This window comes from Myxocyprinus asiaticus, chromosome 15 (genome assembly GCF_019703515.2).
Source record: "Myxocyprinus asiaticus isolate MX2 ecotype Aquarium Trade chromosome 15, UBuf_Myxa_2, whole genome shotgun sequence".
Taxonomy (NCBI): domain Eukaryota; kingdom Metazoa; phylum Chordata; class Actinopteri; order Cypriniformes; family Catostomidae; genus Myxocyprinus; species Myxocyprinus asiaticus.
Genome location: NC_059358.1, coordinates 4,949,004 through 4,970,579, shown reverse-complemented (window position 1 = coordinate 4,970,579; position 21,576 = coordinate 4,949,004). Strand labels below are relative to the sequence as shown.

The 21,576-nt window shown below is 37.4% G+C and overlaps 1 protein-coding gene across 1 annotated transcript in view; it reads left to right on the top strand.

The window, feature by feature from the left end:
* Window positions 1-21,576, top strand: part of LOC127453101 (exostosin-1a) — a 104,218-nt gene that overhangs the window by 77,719 nt on the left and 4,923 nt on the right. The window contains exons 3-10 of the mRNA XM_051719200.1: window positions 5,542-5,649; window positions 12,090-12,209; window positions 13,718-13,850; window positions 15,768-15,886; window positions 17,182-17,277; window positions 17,402-17,491; window positions 17,614-17,774; window positions 18,066-18,237. Of these exons, the coding sequence (XP_051575160.1) occupies window positions 5,542-5,649; window positions 12,090-12,209; window positions 13,718-13,850; window positions 15,768-15,886; window positions 17,182-17,277; window positions 17,402-17,491; window positions 17,614-17,774; window positions 18,066-18,237 (999 nt within the window). The remainder of the gene's footprint in view (window positions 1-5,541; window positions 5,650-12,089; window positions 12,210-13,717; window positions 13,851-15,767; window positions 15,887-17,181; window positions 17,278-17,401; window positions 17,492-17,613; window positions 17,775-18,065; window positions 18,238-21,576) is intronic.

Genomic DNA, 21,576 nt, shown 5'->3' with positions numbered 1-21,576 from the left:
CAGACTCTGACTCCCGACAATCAGCAGCCATGGACTCCTCTAAGCAGCTGCCTAGCACTGTGAAAATTTAAATAATTGATGCCCACAAAGCAGGAGAAGGCTATAAGAAGATAGCAAAGCGTTTTCAGGTAGCCGTTTCCTCAGTTCATAATGTAATTAAGAAATGGCAGTTAACAGGAATGGTGGAGTTCAAGTTGATGTCTGGAAGTCCAAGAAAACTTTCAGAGAGTACTCCTCGTAGGATTTCTAGAAAGGCAAATCAAAACCCCTGTTTGACTGCAAAAGATCTTAAGGAAGATTTAGCAGACTCTGGAGTAGTGGTGCACTGTTCTACTGTGCAGCGACACCTGCACAAATATGACCTTCATGGAAGAGTCATGAGAAGAAAACCTTTCCTGCATCCTCACCACAAATTTCAGCGTCAGAAGTTTACAAATGTACATCTAAACAAGCCTGATGCATTTTGGAAACAAGTCCTGTGGATTGCTGAAGTTAAAATATAACTTTTTGGCCGCAATGAGCAAAGGTATGTTTGGGGAAAAAAGGGTGCAGAATTTCATGAAAAGAACACCTCTCCAACTGTTAAGCACGGGGGTGGATCAATCATGCTTTGGGCTTGTGTTGATGCCAGTGGCACAAAGGAACATTTCACTGGTAGAGGAAAGAATGGATTAAATGAAATACCAGCAAATTCTGGAAGCAAACATCACACCATCTTTAAAAAAGCTGAAGATGAAAACAGGATTGCTTCTACAACAGGATAATGATCCTAAACACACCTCAAAATTCACAATGGACTACCTCAAGAGGCGCAAGCTGAAGGTTTTGCCTTGGCCCTCAAAGTCTCCTGACCTAAACATCATCGAAAATCTGTGGATAAATCTCAAAAGAGCAGTGCATGCAAAACGGCCCAAAAATCTCACAGAACTAGAAGCCTTTTGCAATGAAGAATGGGCGAAAATCCCCCAGACAAAAATTTAAAGACACTTAGCTGACTACAAAAAGCTTTTACAAGCTGTGATACTTGCCAGGGTGTCTTACTAAGTACTGACCATGCAGGGTGCCCAAACTATTTGCTTCGGGCCCTTTTCCTTTTTTGTTATTTTGAAACTGTAAAAGATGAATATAAAAAAGTTAAATTGCTTAAAATATTAAAGAAATGTGTCATCTTTAACTTTAAGCCTTTTTGAAATCAGGCCATCTCTTGCAGCAAAAATTTTGATCCGGGGTGCCCAAACTTTTGCTTCTGTTGTCTCTTTGGTAAAGTAGTACACTAACTTGTTTGCTAAATAAACTATATCAGTGTAAAATTTGTTGGTTGTGATAAAAATGATGGCACAATTGAAGGACAATCATAATTTATGTAAAAATCAATATAAATTGTTTTCACAATAAATATTGAAATAATTTTATTTCACTCTTTATTTAGATTATGATTTTGGTAGGTTTTGAAAATATAATATTTTTATCGTGCATTTTCATATTTTAAGATTAGAAGTCTCAGTCTGGGACAAGGGCAAAACAATCAAATCTGTACTTAAAAGGCATTGCAAAAGTAGCACAAATAAATGACGAAGGTATGGTAAAAAGTTCCAAGACAGTTTTACCCTCATATAAGCAGAAAAAGTCTGTTTTAATTCGAATCAACCACTGGGACAGAAAAGTGCCCAAAGTTGAAGAAACACCCAGATATTACTGGCTTTCTTCACCTACTTACCATGAATTGACACACTGTAGAGGAGTTATTTAGAGTTGGCATGATAAATCTTGCCTAGCATGATGGATGCTGACATGCACCGGAACATCCAACTGGCTGACAGCCACCTTCTTTGATTCTACCTACATCGCAGACAATCTCTTTCCAATACTTAACTACACTTTTGACTGTAGCTCTGCTGTTTTTCAAAAGTTTCCCCACTGAAAAAGCAACTTGAACCATCCTAGGCTGGTTTTCTAGTCTCCAAGCCTAGTTTTTAGAGAGGTTTTGGACACTTTTCAGCTGGTCTGTCTGCATAATCTTTTATTAAAATCAAATAGATAGCTCCGCCTCTGAAACGATTTTCCTTTTCATCCTGCGTCATGAATCCTTCTTACTTTTCGACCCCTCCCTTTCTACTACCTAAATCCATTCTGATGTGTAACGCCCACTTTTCACGATCCAATCAATTCCCGATGGATAAAATGAAGTCCCCGCCTACTTTTGTCACATTGAATATATAGTATATCTAGTTATGGAAATAAGCTTTTCATCTTGATTTCAAGCTAATTTGTTTGCCATTTGAGCTCATATCTGTCTAGGAGAAACACTGAGATATTAAAGTGATCTCATTTGAGATTTTTCACTCTTTTGGGTGAAACCATCAAGTTCTAAGTCAAGTCACCAGATCTATCTTTAGCCATAAACACGTTGTTCTGCGGCGCTTATGTCGGTATGATGTCGACAGCTGTCTATTGTGTGGGAGTGAGACTGTGCTATCTCAGGTTGTCTAATGTTGTGCAGATCTGACGCTTAACTCAACAGGCCATTATGTATTGTGTTTTGAATTGTGTGGGTGCTGAGGATTGACTGGCGAAGGTTTTCTGGGCTTTTATGATGCATATGTGCATTTAAATCTCTCTCTCGGAGCACAGCGTGGATTTAGCTCTCAGCGGCTGGGCTGTATTGGTCTGTATGTATTTCAGCAGATTGGAGGACTGGTTAATGACACTGAAAGGATTAGTCTATAACAGCGGGATGATATTAGAGATGGGGGGGTGGGGGGGTGACAGCTTAGCAGATTAAGGGCAGGACAACAGGACTGTGTAAACGCACACACAGTTATACTTGAACGCTTCGAAAAGTTGAATATTTAGAAACATTTTGTCCCATTGTCTCATAATAAAGTGCAGTGGAGGTATTATGGCACAGTGATGGAATCAGATGATAATACCTTGGTATTATGAGCAATGCCATGGTACTGAGTTTTCATAAGATTACCATATTCATATACCATAGTATTTATTTGGCAGTCCAGTGTAATTTGATGAATGCTATGGAATGGTACATGAAAGAAACATGATTTATGATGATGTCATGATGAAATCAACATGGTATTACTTTGTTACCACGTCCAAAAACATGTTATCACTATTGTTCAATCTATAAAAAAAGCATGGTTTTACTAGCTATAATGCCCCCCCCCTCCAAATACATGGTATCCCCTTGGTACATGTCCAAAAACATGGTATTGCAATAGTACTATGGAAAAATGTCCTAAAAACATGGTGTTGCTATAGTACTATGTACAAAAAACATGGTATTATTACCATTGTACATATAAACATGGTATTACTATAGTACATGTCCAAAAAACATGGCATTACCATGATACATGTCCTAAAACATGGTGTTACTATAGTACTATGCACAAACATGGTATTACTATGATGGTACAAATCCCAAAAAACATGGTAATGCCATGGTACATGTCCAAAAACATGGTATTACTATGGTACATGTCCAAAAAAAGAAAAAAAAAAAAAGCTTGGTATTATTATAGTACTATGCCCAAAAACATTGTATTATTACCATTGTACATTAAAAAAAAAACATGGTATTACTATAGTACATGTCCAAAAAACATGGTATTATTACCATTGTACATAAAAAAAATGGTATTACTATAGTACTATGCCCAAAGACATGGTATTATTACCAGTGTACATAAAAACAGGGTATTACTATGGTACATGTCCAAAAAAACAAACAAACATGGTAATACTATAGTACTATTTCCAAAAACATGGCATTATTACCATTGTACATAAAAACATGGTATTTATGGTACTCTTCATTCTCAAGTGAACGCTGAATGTTATTGGTCAAGTGCTATGAATTTTGCAATGTAATGCACATTAAAGCAGCTGTGTATTTCCACTGTGAAATATGTTCTCTATTCAGCTGTAAATTGTCCATTGTCAGTTGTTCCTAAAGTAGCAGCACACCAGGAGACAACAGTACACAGATGGCCTATTGTTTATAATATCTAATGACTACCTGCTTTCTGATTTGCATATTGGTTGGCGTTAATGGTCATTACTGCCAAGCTTAAAACATCTGTTACTGGTTTTGTCTTCACTTGGTCATGGTACAATATGGTACATCATGGTACAATAGTCCTTAGACTGCTTTTCTATGGTGTGTTTATAAATCACTGAGTCATAGGTGTGACTTAAAGGAATGGTTCACCCAAAAATACAAATTCTCTCATCATTTACTCACCCTCATGCCATCCCAGATTTTTATGACTTTTTGTCTTCTGCTGAACACAAACAAATATTTTTAGAAGAATATTTCAGCTCTGTAGGTCCATACAAATGAAAGTGAATGGTGGCCAGACCTTTGGAGCTCCAAAAATCAAATAAAGGCAGCATATAAATAATTCTTAAAGACTCCAGTGGTTAAATCCATGTCATCAGAAGCGATATGATAGGCGTGGGTGAGAAACAGATCAGTATTTAAGTATTTTTTACTATAAATTCTCCTCCCTGCCAGAAGGTGGAGATATGTACAAAGAATGTGAATAGCCAAAAACAAAAGAAGAAGGTGAAAGTGGAGATTTATAATGAAAAAGGACTACAATATTGACCTGTTTCTCACCCACACCTATCATATCGCTTCTGAATATATGGATTAAACCACTGGAGTCCTATAAATTACTTGTATGCTGCCTATATATGCTATTTGGACCTTCAAAGTTCTGGTCACCATTAACTTTCATTGTTTGGACCTACAGAGCTGAAATATTCTTCTAAAAATCTTTGTTCGTATTCTGCAGAGGAAAGAAAGTCTGGGATGGCATGAGGGTGAGTAAATGATTAGAGAATTTTCACTTTTGGGTGAAATATCCCATTCCATAACACTATAACATTCTTTAGACATGTCACAGTGCCATTCATTATGACTGACAGGCTGATATTCTTGTAATAAGACTAAAGCCTTTGAACAGTGAAGTAGCTTTGAGAAGCCAAGTTGATTTTAGATGCTTTAATAGCAACTTCAGTAACAAAATGAGTTCACAATTCGAAAACTTTGGTTTGTTCACTCAGAAATGTTTGATTGAAAATAATATATATATATATAGATACTGTATGTTTATCCTTCTGGCCTCTGAAACCTGAACAAACGGCTCTGTTCTAAAACCTAGTGAGCTGCTTTGCTACATAGAGTATATAAATAATTAAGCATATTGTCAAAAGTCTGGAAAATATCAAGCCTATATTTCTGCTGTATCGCATTGTGAATTGGTCTCTGTCTCCATCGTTGACTGTTATCTCTAATCCTCTTTCCATTGTTATGACCCGTGAGGCTTCTGTGCTTTCGCTTTGTGTCCCCCTCCATCTCTGCTAGATTCCCAAAGTGAGAGATGAGTCTTAATTTCTCATTCTGAAGCCAGAGCTTCTCTAGCTTCAAGACTTCCAACTTGAAGACACTCATAAAATTGGAATGACTCTTGTTTTATGTTTTCCTCAGCCTGTTTTAACGTGTCTGTGTGTGTGCAGGCTGCTTGCGTTCCCGTGGTGCTCAGTAATGGCTGGGAGCTGCCCTTCTCGGAGATTATCGACTGGCGTACGGCTGCAGTCATTGGAGATGAGAGACTTCTGCTACAGGTATGTCTGTGCTGCCCACTACAGTGTATCACGACTACATGCTACATTAACTCCTCAGTCTACTGTGTTTATCCTCCTTGCCTGGGAAATCTCAAACATTGCCTCTCTTCTAAAACCTAGTGGGATCCCTTGCTGTCTGCTGCCTACATAAGCAGCTGCCTTCTAAGTGGCTGTTTACACAGAAATCATTTTTAAGTCATTCTACGCAGATTTTTAAGGACCGGGGTACGAGTCCTGAAGAGCATGCGAGTCGACACGTGAGCTGAAAGTCTCATTAGAAGCATCAAAAAATTAAATGGTGCTTCTGCGATTGCGTTTTTATCTCAGATTTGCTCTTTATGACACTCTCGATTAGGTTTAGGTTTAAGGTTTAGGGTTGGGAGGTCGGTTTTGTTGATTTAAATCTCAATAGAGCATTAACAATGAGCAATTTAACTCCCTTTTAGCGATACTCAATGGACTTTTCACCTCAGAAATGTTGTGAGACATGTAAGGAACTGTGCGTGAATGTAATTTTGCAAAAATATTGTCACAGTCACACAATTTTTATGAGATCAGGCTGACTCGGTGTGGGACTCTCAGCTCTATTTAACATATTTTACTGTGTTAAAATTTTGCAAATTGACCAATTAGGAACATTCTACTTTGGCAGCAATTCTGTGCATACTGCAATTAGCACAGGAGTGCACAGGAGACTCAACTCATGATCAAAACTCATGACTGCATGATTTCAGTGGTTTTGGGATAAGGTGTTATTAAGCTAACATCATGACTCTAAAAAGCATGCACAGTTCATTAGGCAATTAATCAGTTAAATTGAACTATTTCAATTATTATTTCTCATGTTGAAGAAATCATGTCAATAATTGGTGTTTCTCTTTCAGTGTGTCTTTATGTCTACCATCTTGAATTTATTTTATCACAAAGTTAGTGAGATAGATTATGGGGTTGTTTTTGGAACTATGCATTATTTTATTATGGAATTTTTATATTTTATAAATGTACACTGACGGCCAAAATCTAGGAAAAATGTACAGATTTTGCTCTTATGGAAAGAAATTGGTACTTTTATTCACCAAAGTGGCATTCAACTGATCACAATGTATAGTCAGGACATTAATAACGTGAAAAATTACTATTACAATAAAATGTTCAGAACTTCTTAAACTACTTCAAAGAGTTCTCATCAAAAAATCCTCCACGTGTGGTAATGACAGCTTTGCAGATCCTTGGCATTCTAGCTGTCAGTTTGTCCAGATACTCAGGTGACATTTCACCCCACACTTCCTGTAGCTCTTGCCATAGATGTGGCTGTCTTGTCGGGCACTTCTCACGCACCTTACAGCCTAGTTGATCCCACAAAAGCTCAATGGGGTTAAGATCCATAACACTGTCAAGTGTTTGTGTTTCTTTGCCCACCCTAACCTTTTCTTTTTGTTTTTCTGTGTCAAAAGTGGCTTTTTCTTTGCAATTCTTCCCATAAGGCCTGCACCCCTGAGTCTTCTCTTTACTGTTGTACATGAAACTGGTGTTGAGCGGGTAGAATTCAATGAAGCTGTCAGCTGAGGACATGTGAGGCGTCTATTTCTCAAACTAGAGACTCTGATGTACTTATCCTCTTGTTTAGTTGTACATCTGGTCTTCCACATCTCTTTCTGTCCTTGTTAGAGCCAGTTGTCCTTTGTCTTTGAAGACTGTAGTGTACACCTTTGTTTGAAATCTTCAGTTCTTTGGCAATTTCAAGCATTGTATAGCCTTCATTCCTCAAAACAATGATTGACTGACGAGTTTCTAGAGAAAGCTGTTTCTTTTTTGCCATTTTTGACCTAATATTGACCTTAAGACATGCCAGTCTATTGCATACTGTGGCAGCTCAAAAACAACCACAAAGACAATGTTAAGCTTAAGGCAGTTCACAAGTTTTATGATCAGAGCCAATATGTTTGAAGTGTTGAAATTTACCTGAATATACTATGTAACATGTTTTCTAAAGTTGTCATATTAATTAATCGTGCACCAATTAAATTAATCTTATGTCACATGCTAATTTCCTGGGCACAAGCTTGCGATTATCACTGACCTCGAGAGACTTTAACACTGAGAGCAAAAGCATGTTGCTTTGTAATTGAAATGGGACCTCTTGCCCTCACCTATTAACAGCCCACGGCTCAAAGGCACTCAGGGGTCGGGAAAGTGACAGGTTCTGTCAGGACGCAGTAGCACATTTCTACATTTAATATGCTCTTGTGCCCCTTGGCACTGACTCGCTTAACAAAAGGCAAGTCAAATCGACCAGTGAAATATTCATAATGGAAATCTACCTCAAGGGGTGTTTGTGTTTAGAATGATTAGAGTTTTTAATAAATGCACACCTGTTGTGAGTCATTCCTCCTCTCAGTTGGTTGTATAAATACTGGAACAGTTGATAGATGAGAGGCAGACACTTTTTTCAGTGGTATTGTATGCAGTAGTTCTATTTATTTACTTTTGCCTGCTTATTGCCAGATTAAATCAAGTACATGTATTAGAATTAGATTTTATATATATATATATATATATATATATATATATATATATATATATATATATATATATATATAAGATTACAGTTAAGTTAACTGTCATTGTGTGGAAAAGAGGAGTGTGGGCAGCATATGATACAAGCTACTCATAACTTTGTAAGGGATAACGTACAGTCAGCCTGTTGTTATTGCAAAATAAAGCCCGACAGGGTGAGCAGGACCCCGACGTGAAATAAATACACGGCTATTAAATATACTACATGCTTATTACACAGCTACTAACCAAGTAAATAAATACATGGACATAAAATTTTGATTTGCATTGAAATTATGTAATTATGTGACAAGAAATTGCTGAAATCCACTTCCGGTTTGCGTGCTCATTATGCATCTTATTACAAGACTACTTGCCAAATAAATAAATGCACATGAAACATTGATTTGTAGGGGTGTAACAGTTCACTCATCTCATGATTCGGTTCGGTTCACGATACTGAGCTCAAGGTTCGGTTCGGTTCAGTTTCCGATTCTTTAAACTAAGCCTGAATCACGAAAAGTTTAGATTTGAAAGTTGTATTATTATTTTATTATTATCATTATTATGACATTAATGACATATGCAAAACATTTAAAATGTAGCACTGTATAATCCATCAGAGATGTACTGGGATTAAAAATCAGCCTAGAACAGGGCAATGGTGACACCAGAAGGAAATATTAGCTAATAATTAGCTTTGCTGAAAATACGGAATAATGTTTGATACATATGCTGCTTACACACTGTCACTGATTACATACATTTAAAATATTTTAAATTAAAGCTGTATTTTTCTAAATTAATAAATGTCTCTGATTACATCTAAATATTAATTTCAAAAATACATTTAATGGAAATGCATGTGATCCAGTTAAATAATGTCCCTACTTAAAACCCCACTGAAATGTACTGATGAAATCAAATCAGACATGACATTTGACATAGCATTATTATGCATATTCAGCATTATATATAGTAGATTAATATGGCACTATCATTAAACCTCTGTAAACTTTAATTTTCTCTCGTGCTGTCAGAGCAGATCACTCAGAGAAGCATCCTAATTTGCCAAAAATCTTAAATAAGTGTCCTAACTTTAGGACAACCCCACTGGCGTCCTAACCGAAAATGTTTTTGAAAGCCAACGGTTATAGTCACATTACAATACTATACTAACAGAACTATAGCACTGTCCAAGAATAGTGCTACATTTATTAGCGATACAAAATGCAAACACTTTTGGATGATCCAGATGATGTGCTGCGCTTCGACAAAACATTAAAAATCATTACAGTATTTGTAAGTATTGAACCGCGGTGTATTGTGCCATGATACACCGTTACACCCCTATTGATTTGAGTTTAAATTATTTTATTAGCCTACTTGTAGTGATCGCATAGTGATCTGAGAAACAGGAAAGATGGCTCAGATACCCGGATGAGGGGTCTGGAACGTGGATGTGCGGTTGTTACTGTACAATATCAGACCACAACATGGTGCCATTGACCAATCAGAATCAAGTATTCCAGAGAGCCGTGTAATAAAAGTAGTTAAACTACAGTCAAGCTACCCTTTTAAAAAGTAGTTAGCTACAATACAAACTACTAACAAAAAGTAGCTAACTACATTGATGCTATATAAAGAAGAAAATATTTTAAGATGTATAAAAATTGGATATTATTTAATTCTGTGATAAGGTGACATTCCCTTCTGAAAATTAAGCATGGTTTTACAGGTCAGTAACCATAGTTTAACCATGGTGTTTGTAGTAAAACCATAGTTACCAAAAACTTACCCATGGCACTGGGCACTACAGTCATGGTGACTACAATAATACTAAGTAAAAACATCATTCTATAAAGGTTAAGCAAATAGGGTGACAGCATTAAATTGAACATAAAATGATACTTGCAATGCACTTATTAACTAGAAAACAACCTATTTTATGAAACTGAATCAAAATAGTATGGAAAAACTGCAGCAATTAACGGAATATTTTCTTTTTCTTTAAAGTCTTTTTAAGGATGCGTGGAACTCAATTGAATCAGTAAATCATTTATGTGAACTAGTTCAGTTACATGAATCGTCAGAAAAGAACCGACTCACTAAAATATATCATAGATATCAATGCTTAATATCAGGGGTTTGTTTATTTTAACCAGTTAATTTACATGAGTGGTTTTCCCAGCGCTATACGAGCGAGAGAGTGCGGTTTAGGTGAGCGTGTTTGATTACTCCCTCAACTTCACTGCTGCATTTACAATACAATCAGAATCAGAATGTGCTTTATTGCCAAGTATGCTTACACATACAAGGAATTTGTCTTGGTGACAGGAGCTTCCAGTACACAACAATACAAAAACAGCAACAAGACTTTTAAAAAGTAATTAAAATTGAATAAAAAATAGATAAATATTGAAAAGAAAAAAGTATATATAGAATACACAATGGACAATATATATATATATATATATATATATATATATATATATATATATATATATATATATATATATATACACTTCACACAAACACCAACACCTCCTGCAACCTCCTCCTCCCCCCTTCTGCTACTCAACCTGCATTTAAGATCTGTGAAGATGATGTGAGCCACGACTTTCGGAAACAAAAGACGAGGAAAGCTTCAGGCCCAGATGGCGTCTCACCAGCGTGTCTTCGATCCTGTGCTAACTAGCTGGCCCCCATCTTCGCACAGATCTTCAACAGATCACTGGAGCAGTGTGAAGTCCCATGCTGCTTCAAATGCTCAATCATTATTCCTGTCCCAAAGAAACCAAAAATCACAGGACTTAATGACGACAGACCTGTCGCCCTGACGTCTGTGGTCATGAAATCATTTGAGAGACTGGTGTTGGCCCACCTGAAGAACATCACTGGACCCTTTTTAGATCCCCTTCAATTTGCTTATCGAGCAAACGGGTCTGTGGATGATGCAGTCAACATGGGATTGCATCATATCCTGCAACATCTGGACAGATCAGGGACATATGTAAGGATCCTTTTTGTGGACTTCAGTTCGGCTTTCAACACCATCATCCCAGCTATACTCCAGAATAAATTACACCAACTCTCTGTTCCCATGTCTATCTGTCAGTGGATTACCAGCTTTCTGACGGACAGGCAGCAGCTTGTGAGATAGGGGAAACTCACTTCCAGCACCTGTACAATCAGCACTGGTGCCCCCCAGGGATGTGTGCTCTCCCCAATACTCTTCTCCATCTACACCAATGACTGCATCACCAAGGACCCCTCTGTCAAGCTCCTGAAGTTTGCAGATGACACCACTGTCATTTGCAAGATGAATGCTCGGCAGCGCTGTTCGAAAGCCACGCCGTTGGAGCGTGCCTGCTCGTCTCCCTCGCCTGCGTCTCATAGCGCGTTTAAACGTCTCTGGTAAAACTGACTGGAAAAAGATTACTAAACACAGGACAAACAAACAAAAACAACAAAACAATAGGAACGCTCCACACCGAGGCGCCGCCATCATGATGTATTATCATGACAATGTGACAATTGTAGTGTTTTCTGACGCTACAGCACTACTTGTTGGAAAATGAAGCTCTGTTACTAAAGAAAGCTACTCTGTTGTGAAAATAGCTGAGCTATTGTCACCCTACTGAAAATTTGTAGTTAAGTTAGTAGCATCACTACTTTTAGTTAACTACTCCCCAGCACTGGACATGAGGGTGAGTATATAAGGACAGAATTTAGTATTTAACCTAGAATAATTCCTTCAATGACTATAATGCAGAGTGCTCTATGGAATGGAAAAAAAATATATATGTTTTAACATGCGTCTCTCAGATTGGAAAGGCTTATTGAATCGGAAAACTAAATATCACGCTGCTGTCTTCTCACAGATTCCATCTACAGTCCGTTCCATCCATCAAGATCGCATACTCTCTCTCCGCCAGCAGACGCAGTTCCTGTGGGAAGCATACTTCTCTTCTGTAGAGAAAATTGTTCTCACTACACTGGAGGTAAGCAATTTCTTGATCAATTAACATCACTCACTGCGTTCAAGGCGTGCAGCTATTAAGATCTAAAAGTGGTTCTTACGAAAACCTGGGTCGCATTTCACTCCAGAATGAAAAGAAAAAATATTATGTTTTGCGTAAAAAAAATCTATTTTCGGGGCCATTCAGATTTTTTGCATTTATTTTCGTGACAATCTTCCCCCTCAAAAGTCATTACCGTAATGCGAAAAAATCTCATTCTCATTACCGTAATGAGAACAGTGTCCGAATGTTTTACTTTGTTTGTAATTCCCATTATTCTCAATGAGGATTCTCATTAGATTCTGATTACTCTAATACAGTAATGACAGTCACCCTCCCCAGACACACTGATTTCTCTAAATCAACATAAATTAACAGCTGTACAATAAATACTAGCATCCTGGAAATTAAAGTGTGCATGAAATGCCTACTTTGCCATTGTTATGGCACTCAGATCCAGTAGTGGTTCTAGCTTGTATGGCGCCCTAGGCGAAACTCCCTTCAGCACAAACCTCACCTCAAATAACTAACTTTTTATGAAAATGAAATCTTTTTCACATAATAATATTTCTTCAAATTAAGCTTCAATTTCTTTATGCAAAGTAACTTTTTAATTTTTTTATTTTGGGGTGAAATATGACCTGGACATATTCTTGGCAGTCCTTATGTGGTTTACCCTTTCCATTTCATTGCTCCATTGCGTCTCTACCTCTGAATAATGTTACAAAAACCTTTTCAGTAGACTAAAACCAATAAAAAAACAGAGTATACAGTGGCCAGTCATACAGCTTGGAACGGGACAGTTTTGTCTGGCCAATCAATCATGTCGAGAGCTTTTCCTGAATAAAAGCGGAGCTACACTGATGCCCCCGGGCTCTGATTTCACACGATTTTCCCTGGAGGAAGCGTTGGAGCTTAGAAATGTTCTGGGTTGCTGTTACCGTGTAAGAGGACACCCAGGTCAGGTCTTGAAGGGTGGATCTGAGACACAGAGCAATAACATGTGCCAAAAAAAAAAAAGAAAAAAACGGTTCCATTCTGGATGGCCACAGGTTTATGTCAGATAGGGGCCATTCACACTGAACCGTCCTTGTGCTGAAAAAAACTAGATGCATTGCCAAGGGCAAAGATGTCTCGAAATGCGTTTTTAAAAGTTGAAGTTCTTTTTAACTCAGCGTGGCACTCCTGTGCAAGATACTGAAAAAAAGCAGCAGGACATGGCGCGATAGTCAATGACGTCTATCTAACGCATGTATACATAAGAAAACAATTGAAAAGCAGTACAAACAGATGCAAAAATGCAATTGTTGTGAACGGCCCCTCAGGCACGTTAAAAGTTTATGAGCTCAAAAACATTTTAAAACAAACTTTTTTTAAAACATCGATCAATGAAAGGCAGTGTCTTTTTTAGCAGACCTTTCGGTTTTGTAGATATCCAAATGATTTTTAGATCAATGATGTCTGATTTTATTTGTGGACTTTTTCTTTAGATCATCCAGGATCGGGTGTTGCAGCACAATGCCCGCAGCACGCTGATGTGGAACCGGCTGCCAGGCGGACTCTTCTCCCTGCCACAGTACTCGTCCTACTTGGGCGACTTCCCCTTCTTCTATGCCGAACTCGGTGAGAGGCCTTCGTTCCGTTCTAACACTATCAAAGCTCTGTTTTACCATGGTGCCACGCCCAAAAAACACGCTAGTGGGTGATTCTCGCAAAACCTGTCAGAAAATGTTCTGTTCATATTTAACCCTAAATCACTACAAAAAATATGAAATTATATTTAATTAAAGAAAATGAAGCCTACAAATAGGATTATTAAGAGTTTTGGCATTGTGACATTATTTTCTAGATGCTTAATTTTACCCCCCAATTCTCAATACCATAATGCATCCAGGTGTTTTACTTTTACTGCTCCCATTGTTTTAAATGATGATTCTCATTACCATAACACTCATTTTTATTACTGTATTACAATAAATAAAAAAAAAGATCCTGTTTTACAATTATTTTTGTTTTTATGAAAAGCAATGATAATTACTTGGATGCATAAATACTTTACAAATAAAATACGATTTTTTTTTTTTAATTCTGCTTTGCGGTATTGAGAATTTGGGGGTAAAATGCGCATAATTATAAAGAAAATAATCTCACAGTGGGCCGAAAAGACGCTGACTACCACACCTGGAGTCACAAGTTCGAATCCAGGACGTGCTGAGTGACTCCAGTCAGGCTTCCATAGCAACCAATTGGCCCGGTTGCTAGGGAGGGTAGAGTCACATTGGATTAACCTCCCCGTGGTCGCTATAATGTGGTTCTCGCTCTCGGTGGGGCGTGTGGTGAGTTGTGCGTGGATGCCGCGGAGAATAGCATGAAGCCTCCACACGCGCTAGGTCTCCGCGGTAACGCACTCAACAAGCCACGTGATAAGATGCGCTGGTTGACGGTCTCAGACGTGGAGGCCACTGAGATCCATCCTCCGCCACCCGGATTGAGTCACTACACCACCACGAGGACTTAGAACGCATTGGGAATTGGGCATTCCAAATTGGGGAGAAAAGGGGAGAAAATCCACAAAAAAAAAGTAATCTCACAATGTAAAAAAAATATCTTAAAAAAAGCATAATTTTCTATACGTTAAATATAAATGTTTTTGTTTTTATTTTTATTTTTGCGTAAAATAGGACCAGGACTAGGGCTGTCACGATTATGAAATTTGACTGAAAATTATTGGCAAACAAATAATTGCGAATATGACGATGTATGTGTGCTTCATACATCTTTAAGAAGTCCTTTTTACATATTTAACTTTAAAAATACATAAATCAAATAATAAAATAGGGATATACGATTTCCTTTTAAGGCTTTAAAAACATATGAATGGTATGAAAAATTATGTTTTAAATATCAAAATATTTCTTAATACTTAAAATATGTCTCTCTTTTTGGTCAACTTAAGAATTTGTCAATTTTACATTTGGAACTCATATATTTTATAATATATTTTTTATATTGTATTATATTATACTATAATATATTATGCAAATTTTAAATAATTCTGTCCTAAGTTCTTAACGTTCACACAATATTTTAATGTTCCTTGATTAAACCCACGAGCCCTTATTTCTCATGAAGCGAAACATTTGAGATTTCGATTGATAATTTTATCACTCCACAGAAATAGAGTAAGCGTGCGTCTAAAGTGTGATTGGAATTTGAAGTGCACAATAATCGAATCACTTTAGGACTATGGTACTTTTTGGTGCTGTTTGTTTGTTTGTTTGTGATAGGGTAAAACATTAGGGAAAGTGTTGTATTTTCATTTTATTTATTTGTTTGTAACTGGGATGGTCACCATAGCACACCTCTGCTCTCCAAGCCACATGATTTTGAGGTATCATTCATATTGTAGCACAAACATGATATTTAGGTGTTGGATGTTATGACTAGCATGAGAACTGAATGTGTTGTTAAATATTCTGTTCCTTTGACAAAATACAATCTTTCCATCTTGTTTAATTGTATGGATTCTCTTCTCCACAGGTGTCAAACCACAGCAGAAATTTACAGCCATCATTCACGCAGTGACGCCTCTCGTATCTCAGTCACAACCGATTTTCAAGCTGCTAGTGGCTGTGGCCAAATCACAGTACTGTGCGCAGGTATGACTCTCAAACCATAAACTCTAAATTCGTATTAATCTGTAAAAAACACGGGACACATTTTTGCATTACAAACTGTTAAAGGGGATACAACGGATTTGAAGAGAAGGCTTGTTATAACAGCATTGACTCTAGTACACCTCTACTAATTCATACGGTTGACCATATGTATGCTTATCCTGCCCTAAGATTCGGATGATTGGTACATTGTTTAGAAACGAACATGGCGTGAGATGCTGAAAAACACCCTGAGACGAGCCGTAAGGGCCAAAGATGTCTATCTAGCGTATGTTTTTAGATGAACAATTTAAAATATAACACAGATGTAACGAAAGAGTACAGTATGTCCTGTGGGAACGGCCCCTTAGTTCCTTACAGCAAAGGTCCTAAAAAAGAACTTCCTTAGTGGTTCTCAACCTTTTGGACACAAAAATTAGGAGGATCAATAGATTTATTATTATTATTATTATTATTATTTTATTTTTTATTGCATGTTGAAACAATTGCAAAACAAAGATTTATTTGTTTCATTATTCATATGAAGCAGATAAAAAGAAAGAAAATGCAGGATTGCAGTAACTGGACCTATATTAAGCAGGATTGATTTTTAGCGTTTTATGTTTGTTTTTGTTTTATTTGTTATTTTATCTTAATATACTATATTTTAAATACTTTTAGTTCACCTTTGAAAGTTTACTGAGGCCTAGAGGTCTGCACGGGCCTTAAAATGAAGCACAAACCTGAGACCGTGTAAGCCCGGACCCAAAATTGCTCACTCTCTTTATAATTTCCTCTCCAAGCAAGTACATTTATTGCAATAGGCTGTATTTTATGTAAGCGTCGTAGGCAACAGTCGTAACAGTGTAGTAACTGTAAACATACACAGTTTTAACAAGGAACACGCCCCCTCAGCTCACCAGAGCAGAAGGGAAAAAAAACATTGGCTTACCGTTTATAAAGCGTCGAAAATGTACTTTGTGCACTGTAGAACACATTCGGTCTAAATAGTCCCTAACTCATCTGTTTGCGCAGATCTGTAAGTGAGAGCGTGTGCGAAACAAGTTAGGTTTGCCTATTTAATTTTTCCATTATTTACAGACCTAAAGCCGAAGTCGTACTTGAAAAACGAACCCGAACCCGGCCCAAAACCTGATGGTTTGTCGGGTCCTATTGGGATGAGGCCCCTTAGTGGTTGAGAACCACTGGTCTATTCTCTTTAGTCAGCAGGTGTTGTGTGGACTGGACTCCTGAGATTTTTCTCAGCATTTGAAATTCTATCCTTTTTCTTGTGTAAGATCATTGTCCTGTGGAACTGTGACAAGCCCCTGCCAGCAAAGCACCGCTGGCCCACCACATCTGTCCCGGTCATTGTAATTGAGGGCGAGAGCAAGGTAAACCTCCACCCAGTGCATTCAGCTGAGCTGCTCTCTCAAAATGTCTTTCTATTCTCAAATGAAGATCTGTTTTGATGTTGAGAGTTTTTCAGGTGTTTTCATGTGTTGATTATGTGTCCAGGTGATGAGCAGCCGTTTCCTGCCATATGATGTCATCAAAACAGATGCGGTCTTGAGTCTGGATGAAGACACCGTGCTCTCTACTACTGAGGCGAGCCGTGACTGATCATGTGGACTTGAAATTTATTTATCTGTTTTGGAATGACTGATCTCTGGGCTTTTGTGTGAGTGGTTGAGTAACTAGCACTTATAGTGGCATACTTGTTCCCACAGGTGGATTTTGCCTTTACTGTTTGGCAAAGTTTCCCAGAGAGGATTGTGGGATACCCCGCACGCAGTCATTTCTGGGACGTCAACAAAGAGCGCTGGGGCTACACCTCCAAATGGACCAATGACTACTCCATGGTGCTCACTGGAGCTGCTCTCTACCACAGGTACTTTATAGAAATTCACTAACTAACAGCATGAAAACACATTAGCACTGTTATGTGATATATATATATATATATATATATATATATATATATATATATATTATTTATTTATTCATTTATTTTATTTATTTGTGAGGTCCACACTTACTATCAACATTTTCCTCTGCATCTTAAATGAAAATGTTCTCAGAGCCTGCCACAATGCATTCTGGAATTGCCTCGTTTCATGCTGTCATTGGTTGGAACCAGTTATAGTCAACATATTTTACATACGATCTTTTCTCGCTGTAGGTATTATAACTACTTGTACACCCACTACCTGCCTGCTAGCCTAAAGGGCATGGTGGACCAGCTCTCCAACTGTGAAGACATTCTCATTAACTTTCTAGTGTCTGCTGTCACTAAGATGCCCCCTATCAAGGTCACTCAAAAGAAACAGTACAAGGAGACGATGATGGGACAGGTGTGTACATCATTAAATGCAACATAATTTTGTTATTTAGCCTTTAGAGTCTTTAGACACTGCTGACGCCTACCAAAAATGGCTTGTAAATACTTTAGTTTCCTCTAATAGCATTGTTATTCTCATAATAAGCTTTTTTTGTGTGTGCAGTTGATTACATGCGCTAGTTCTGCAAATCTTAGGGGTTGTTAGGGTGTTTTTACATCTATTTTGTACCAGGGTTGCACCAATCCGATAATTGGATTGGTATCAGCTCTGTTACTGATGTTTTTAACCAGATCGGGTATCGGTCTGACGAGCCCGATCCAATTTTGTTAGTCATGTTCGTTACAGTCAAGCTCCAAAAATATCATAAAAGCACCATTAAAATAGTCCATATGACTTCTTTATTTATAAATAAATATATAGCGTGCATGAACAGCGTGCTTCAGAAAATGAGTGGCGCTCTGTTGTGCACACATATACATAGCACGCACGGGCTGATGACGCGATGCTGTTTTTAGTTCACATTAACTAATATCAGAGATTCTTTTCATTATTGAGATAACAACCTCCGCGGTTCTATCATAGGAGAGAACATAACGGTCAACTAACGTGTTACGACAGTAAGTCACCGTTTGCGGATACCATACAAATGAATGGGGAGAGCCGTAAACTGACACCTACCTGTTGTAAAATTGTCTGTCTTCTCTTATAAAACAGCAATTTTATTGTATTAAACTCAACACGTAGTTCATTCCAAAAGGATTTTTTTGTGTTAAACATGTTGAAGATTAGCAAACAGGCAGTAAATTCAATAAGTGATGAGCTGTTACTTCACAAAAGCAGTTTATTCAGTACATTGAAGCACAGGCGCGGACTGGCCATTGGGAGAACCGGGAATTTTCCCAGTGGGCCGGCTGTGAAATGGGGCCTCCTGGGCCGCCACGTTATGCAGAATGCGCCACAAAACGGCGCTGTGATATGCGGAAGGGGGCAGCGATATGCAGAAAAGGACAGCAACCCCGCATCCCCCCCGCCCCCCCGCTCAACATCTTTTGGGTCATTTTCTATGTAAAATCCGGGGCCAAATTTTCTTCCCAGTCCGCCCCTGCTGAAGCATCTCCTCCATAGACATTCATTCAAAAATAATGGCCTCTTATCTCCTTGCCAGCGTACGGACATAGAATGTCTATGGGATAGCCGCGTTATGCTATTTTATGCTAAGCTTGTAGGCTCCCCTTATTAGAAGGTTTCTGCTAATACCTGATGTTGTTGCTTGATAGTTTGGTTCACTTATAACATGCATTGAGATTTGGAACCAGAGCAATTCACCAGATCTTGAATGAAAAGCATAGGAAACTACTGTGAACTAGCCCACACACAGACCTTCTTAGATCACCGTCTTCCTGGAGTGTCAAAATAAAAGCCCCAGGTTTTAAAGTTGAGAAAATACAACTGAAATACATTGCTATTGTATAATAAAATTATAATAATTATTCTTATTTTTATTGCTGTTATTTATATTAATAATAATAACAACAACTATTATTTTATTATTTTTATTTTTTATATTAAATTTGAATATTTAAGTTGACTGGGTACCAAAAAAAGAAAAAATTGTGATTTGAAAAGTGGACTGAACAAAAAAAAGAGGTCTGAAGTCCAGATACATGTTGGAAAGAAATGTGTAAAGAGAACTGGCTTCTATTCTACTGAAGACTTTCACTGGAATTATAAAATAAAATAACATTTTTCTTGATAGGCCACACACTTTTTAGGTAATTATTTTTTTGTTTTCTCTATTTAGAATGAAATAATGTGTAGTAAGAGGTTTGTATTTCATTCCATGTAAAAGAGTACACACAATCAGTTCCACACAATGAGGTATAGATATTCTAAACTTAAGAAAAAAATGACACTGGGATCAGATCGGTATCGGCTGATACTGAGTTCAGGGGCCTCATTTATAATGACGTTCATAAAATGATCTTAAATGTGAACATATTACAATTTCCTAAATGTTCCTATGAACGATTTATAAAACATCTGTACACACAAAGAAATGTTCCTAAATGCATCCCACTCATCATCATCATCATTCATCTTAAAAACATGAGAATGTGAACGAGTGCACAGACTTCATCTACAGAACACCCACAAATATCCTGTTATGATGAGACATAATACAGCATGCACGAGTCATTCATTCATTCATTCCATTCATTAATTCTTTCAAATGAAATGTTCTTGTGCAGTTGCCAGAGTTTTCTAAAACATTGAGTGCAGCTACTGGTGTCTGCCCATATAATGAAGCCTATTCAAGAATTCATCATCAGTGAATTCACTGTAAATCCACTCCATTCTTCCACCAATGTCCATATTCTTTCTAAACTTTCATTCCAAAAAGAGGTTTTCGTGCAGTTTTATAATGAAATATTCATAGTCTACATTACAATCGTGCTCTGTGTGAACTACATGCTCTTTTCCGGCTATTGTCTTTTGTTTGTTCTTGCCATTGATTATGCTGCATTTTAGTCAAATCATTTATTTTTATTTATGTCCTTAACAACTGCAGACAAGAGGCTGAAGTATAAATTGAAAAAATAAATAAATTGTCGAGTTTTATATGAAACTGTTGCGGTGCTTTTAAGCCATCTGAATATTGATACAGCTATTTTTTAACTATAATCTCTCCTCTTTCTCACTTCAAAAATGTGCTTGACATATTAGGGTACATATCATATATTACACCTGCCTGTTATCTCATAGGCCTCAAAATTTATTTATTATAGAAACGTGCAGCATACAGATAGGGCTAAATAAATAGTCTGTTACAGCGGATATCCAAAATAAAACATTTACATTACTCATAATCTAAATATATCGGATTATTCTTGTACATGTAAACATGCTCACTTATTTGTTAATAAATTCAGTCAGTCACTGACTCATATTTGCATCACTAAAAAAAAAAAATCAAGTCAGCGTGCACTGGCACACCAGAGCATAAGCACAAAAACGATGGTATGCATGCTTTTCTGTTGACGTACGCAAATGTCAGTTTCTGCCTTTATAAATCCCGATTTATTCCTCACTTTTGATGTAGGATCAAATCTATGGAATTTAGGATTAAATCATATCAAATGATCATATGTATGTTTTATAAATGAGGCCCCAGGTCTTGGAATCATATTGGGAGTGAAAAAATGGTATTGGTGCAAACCTATTTTGTACCTGTAATTTCTTAGCATTCTGTGTTTGTTCTTGCATTGGAGCCTATGGCAGCCATAGAACTTTCTGGCAAAAGCTGTGAAATTTGACACACTGGTTTTAGAGGGTCTTGTTATTCCTAGTGCC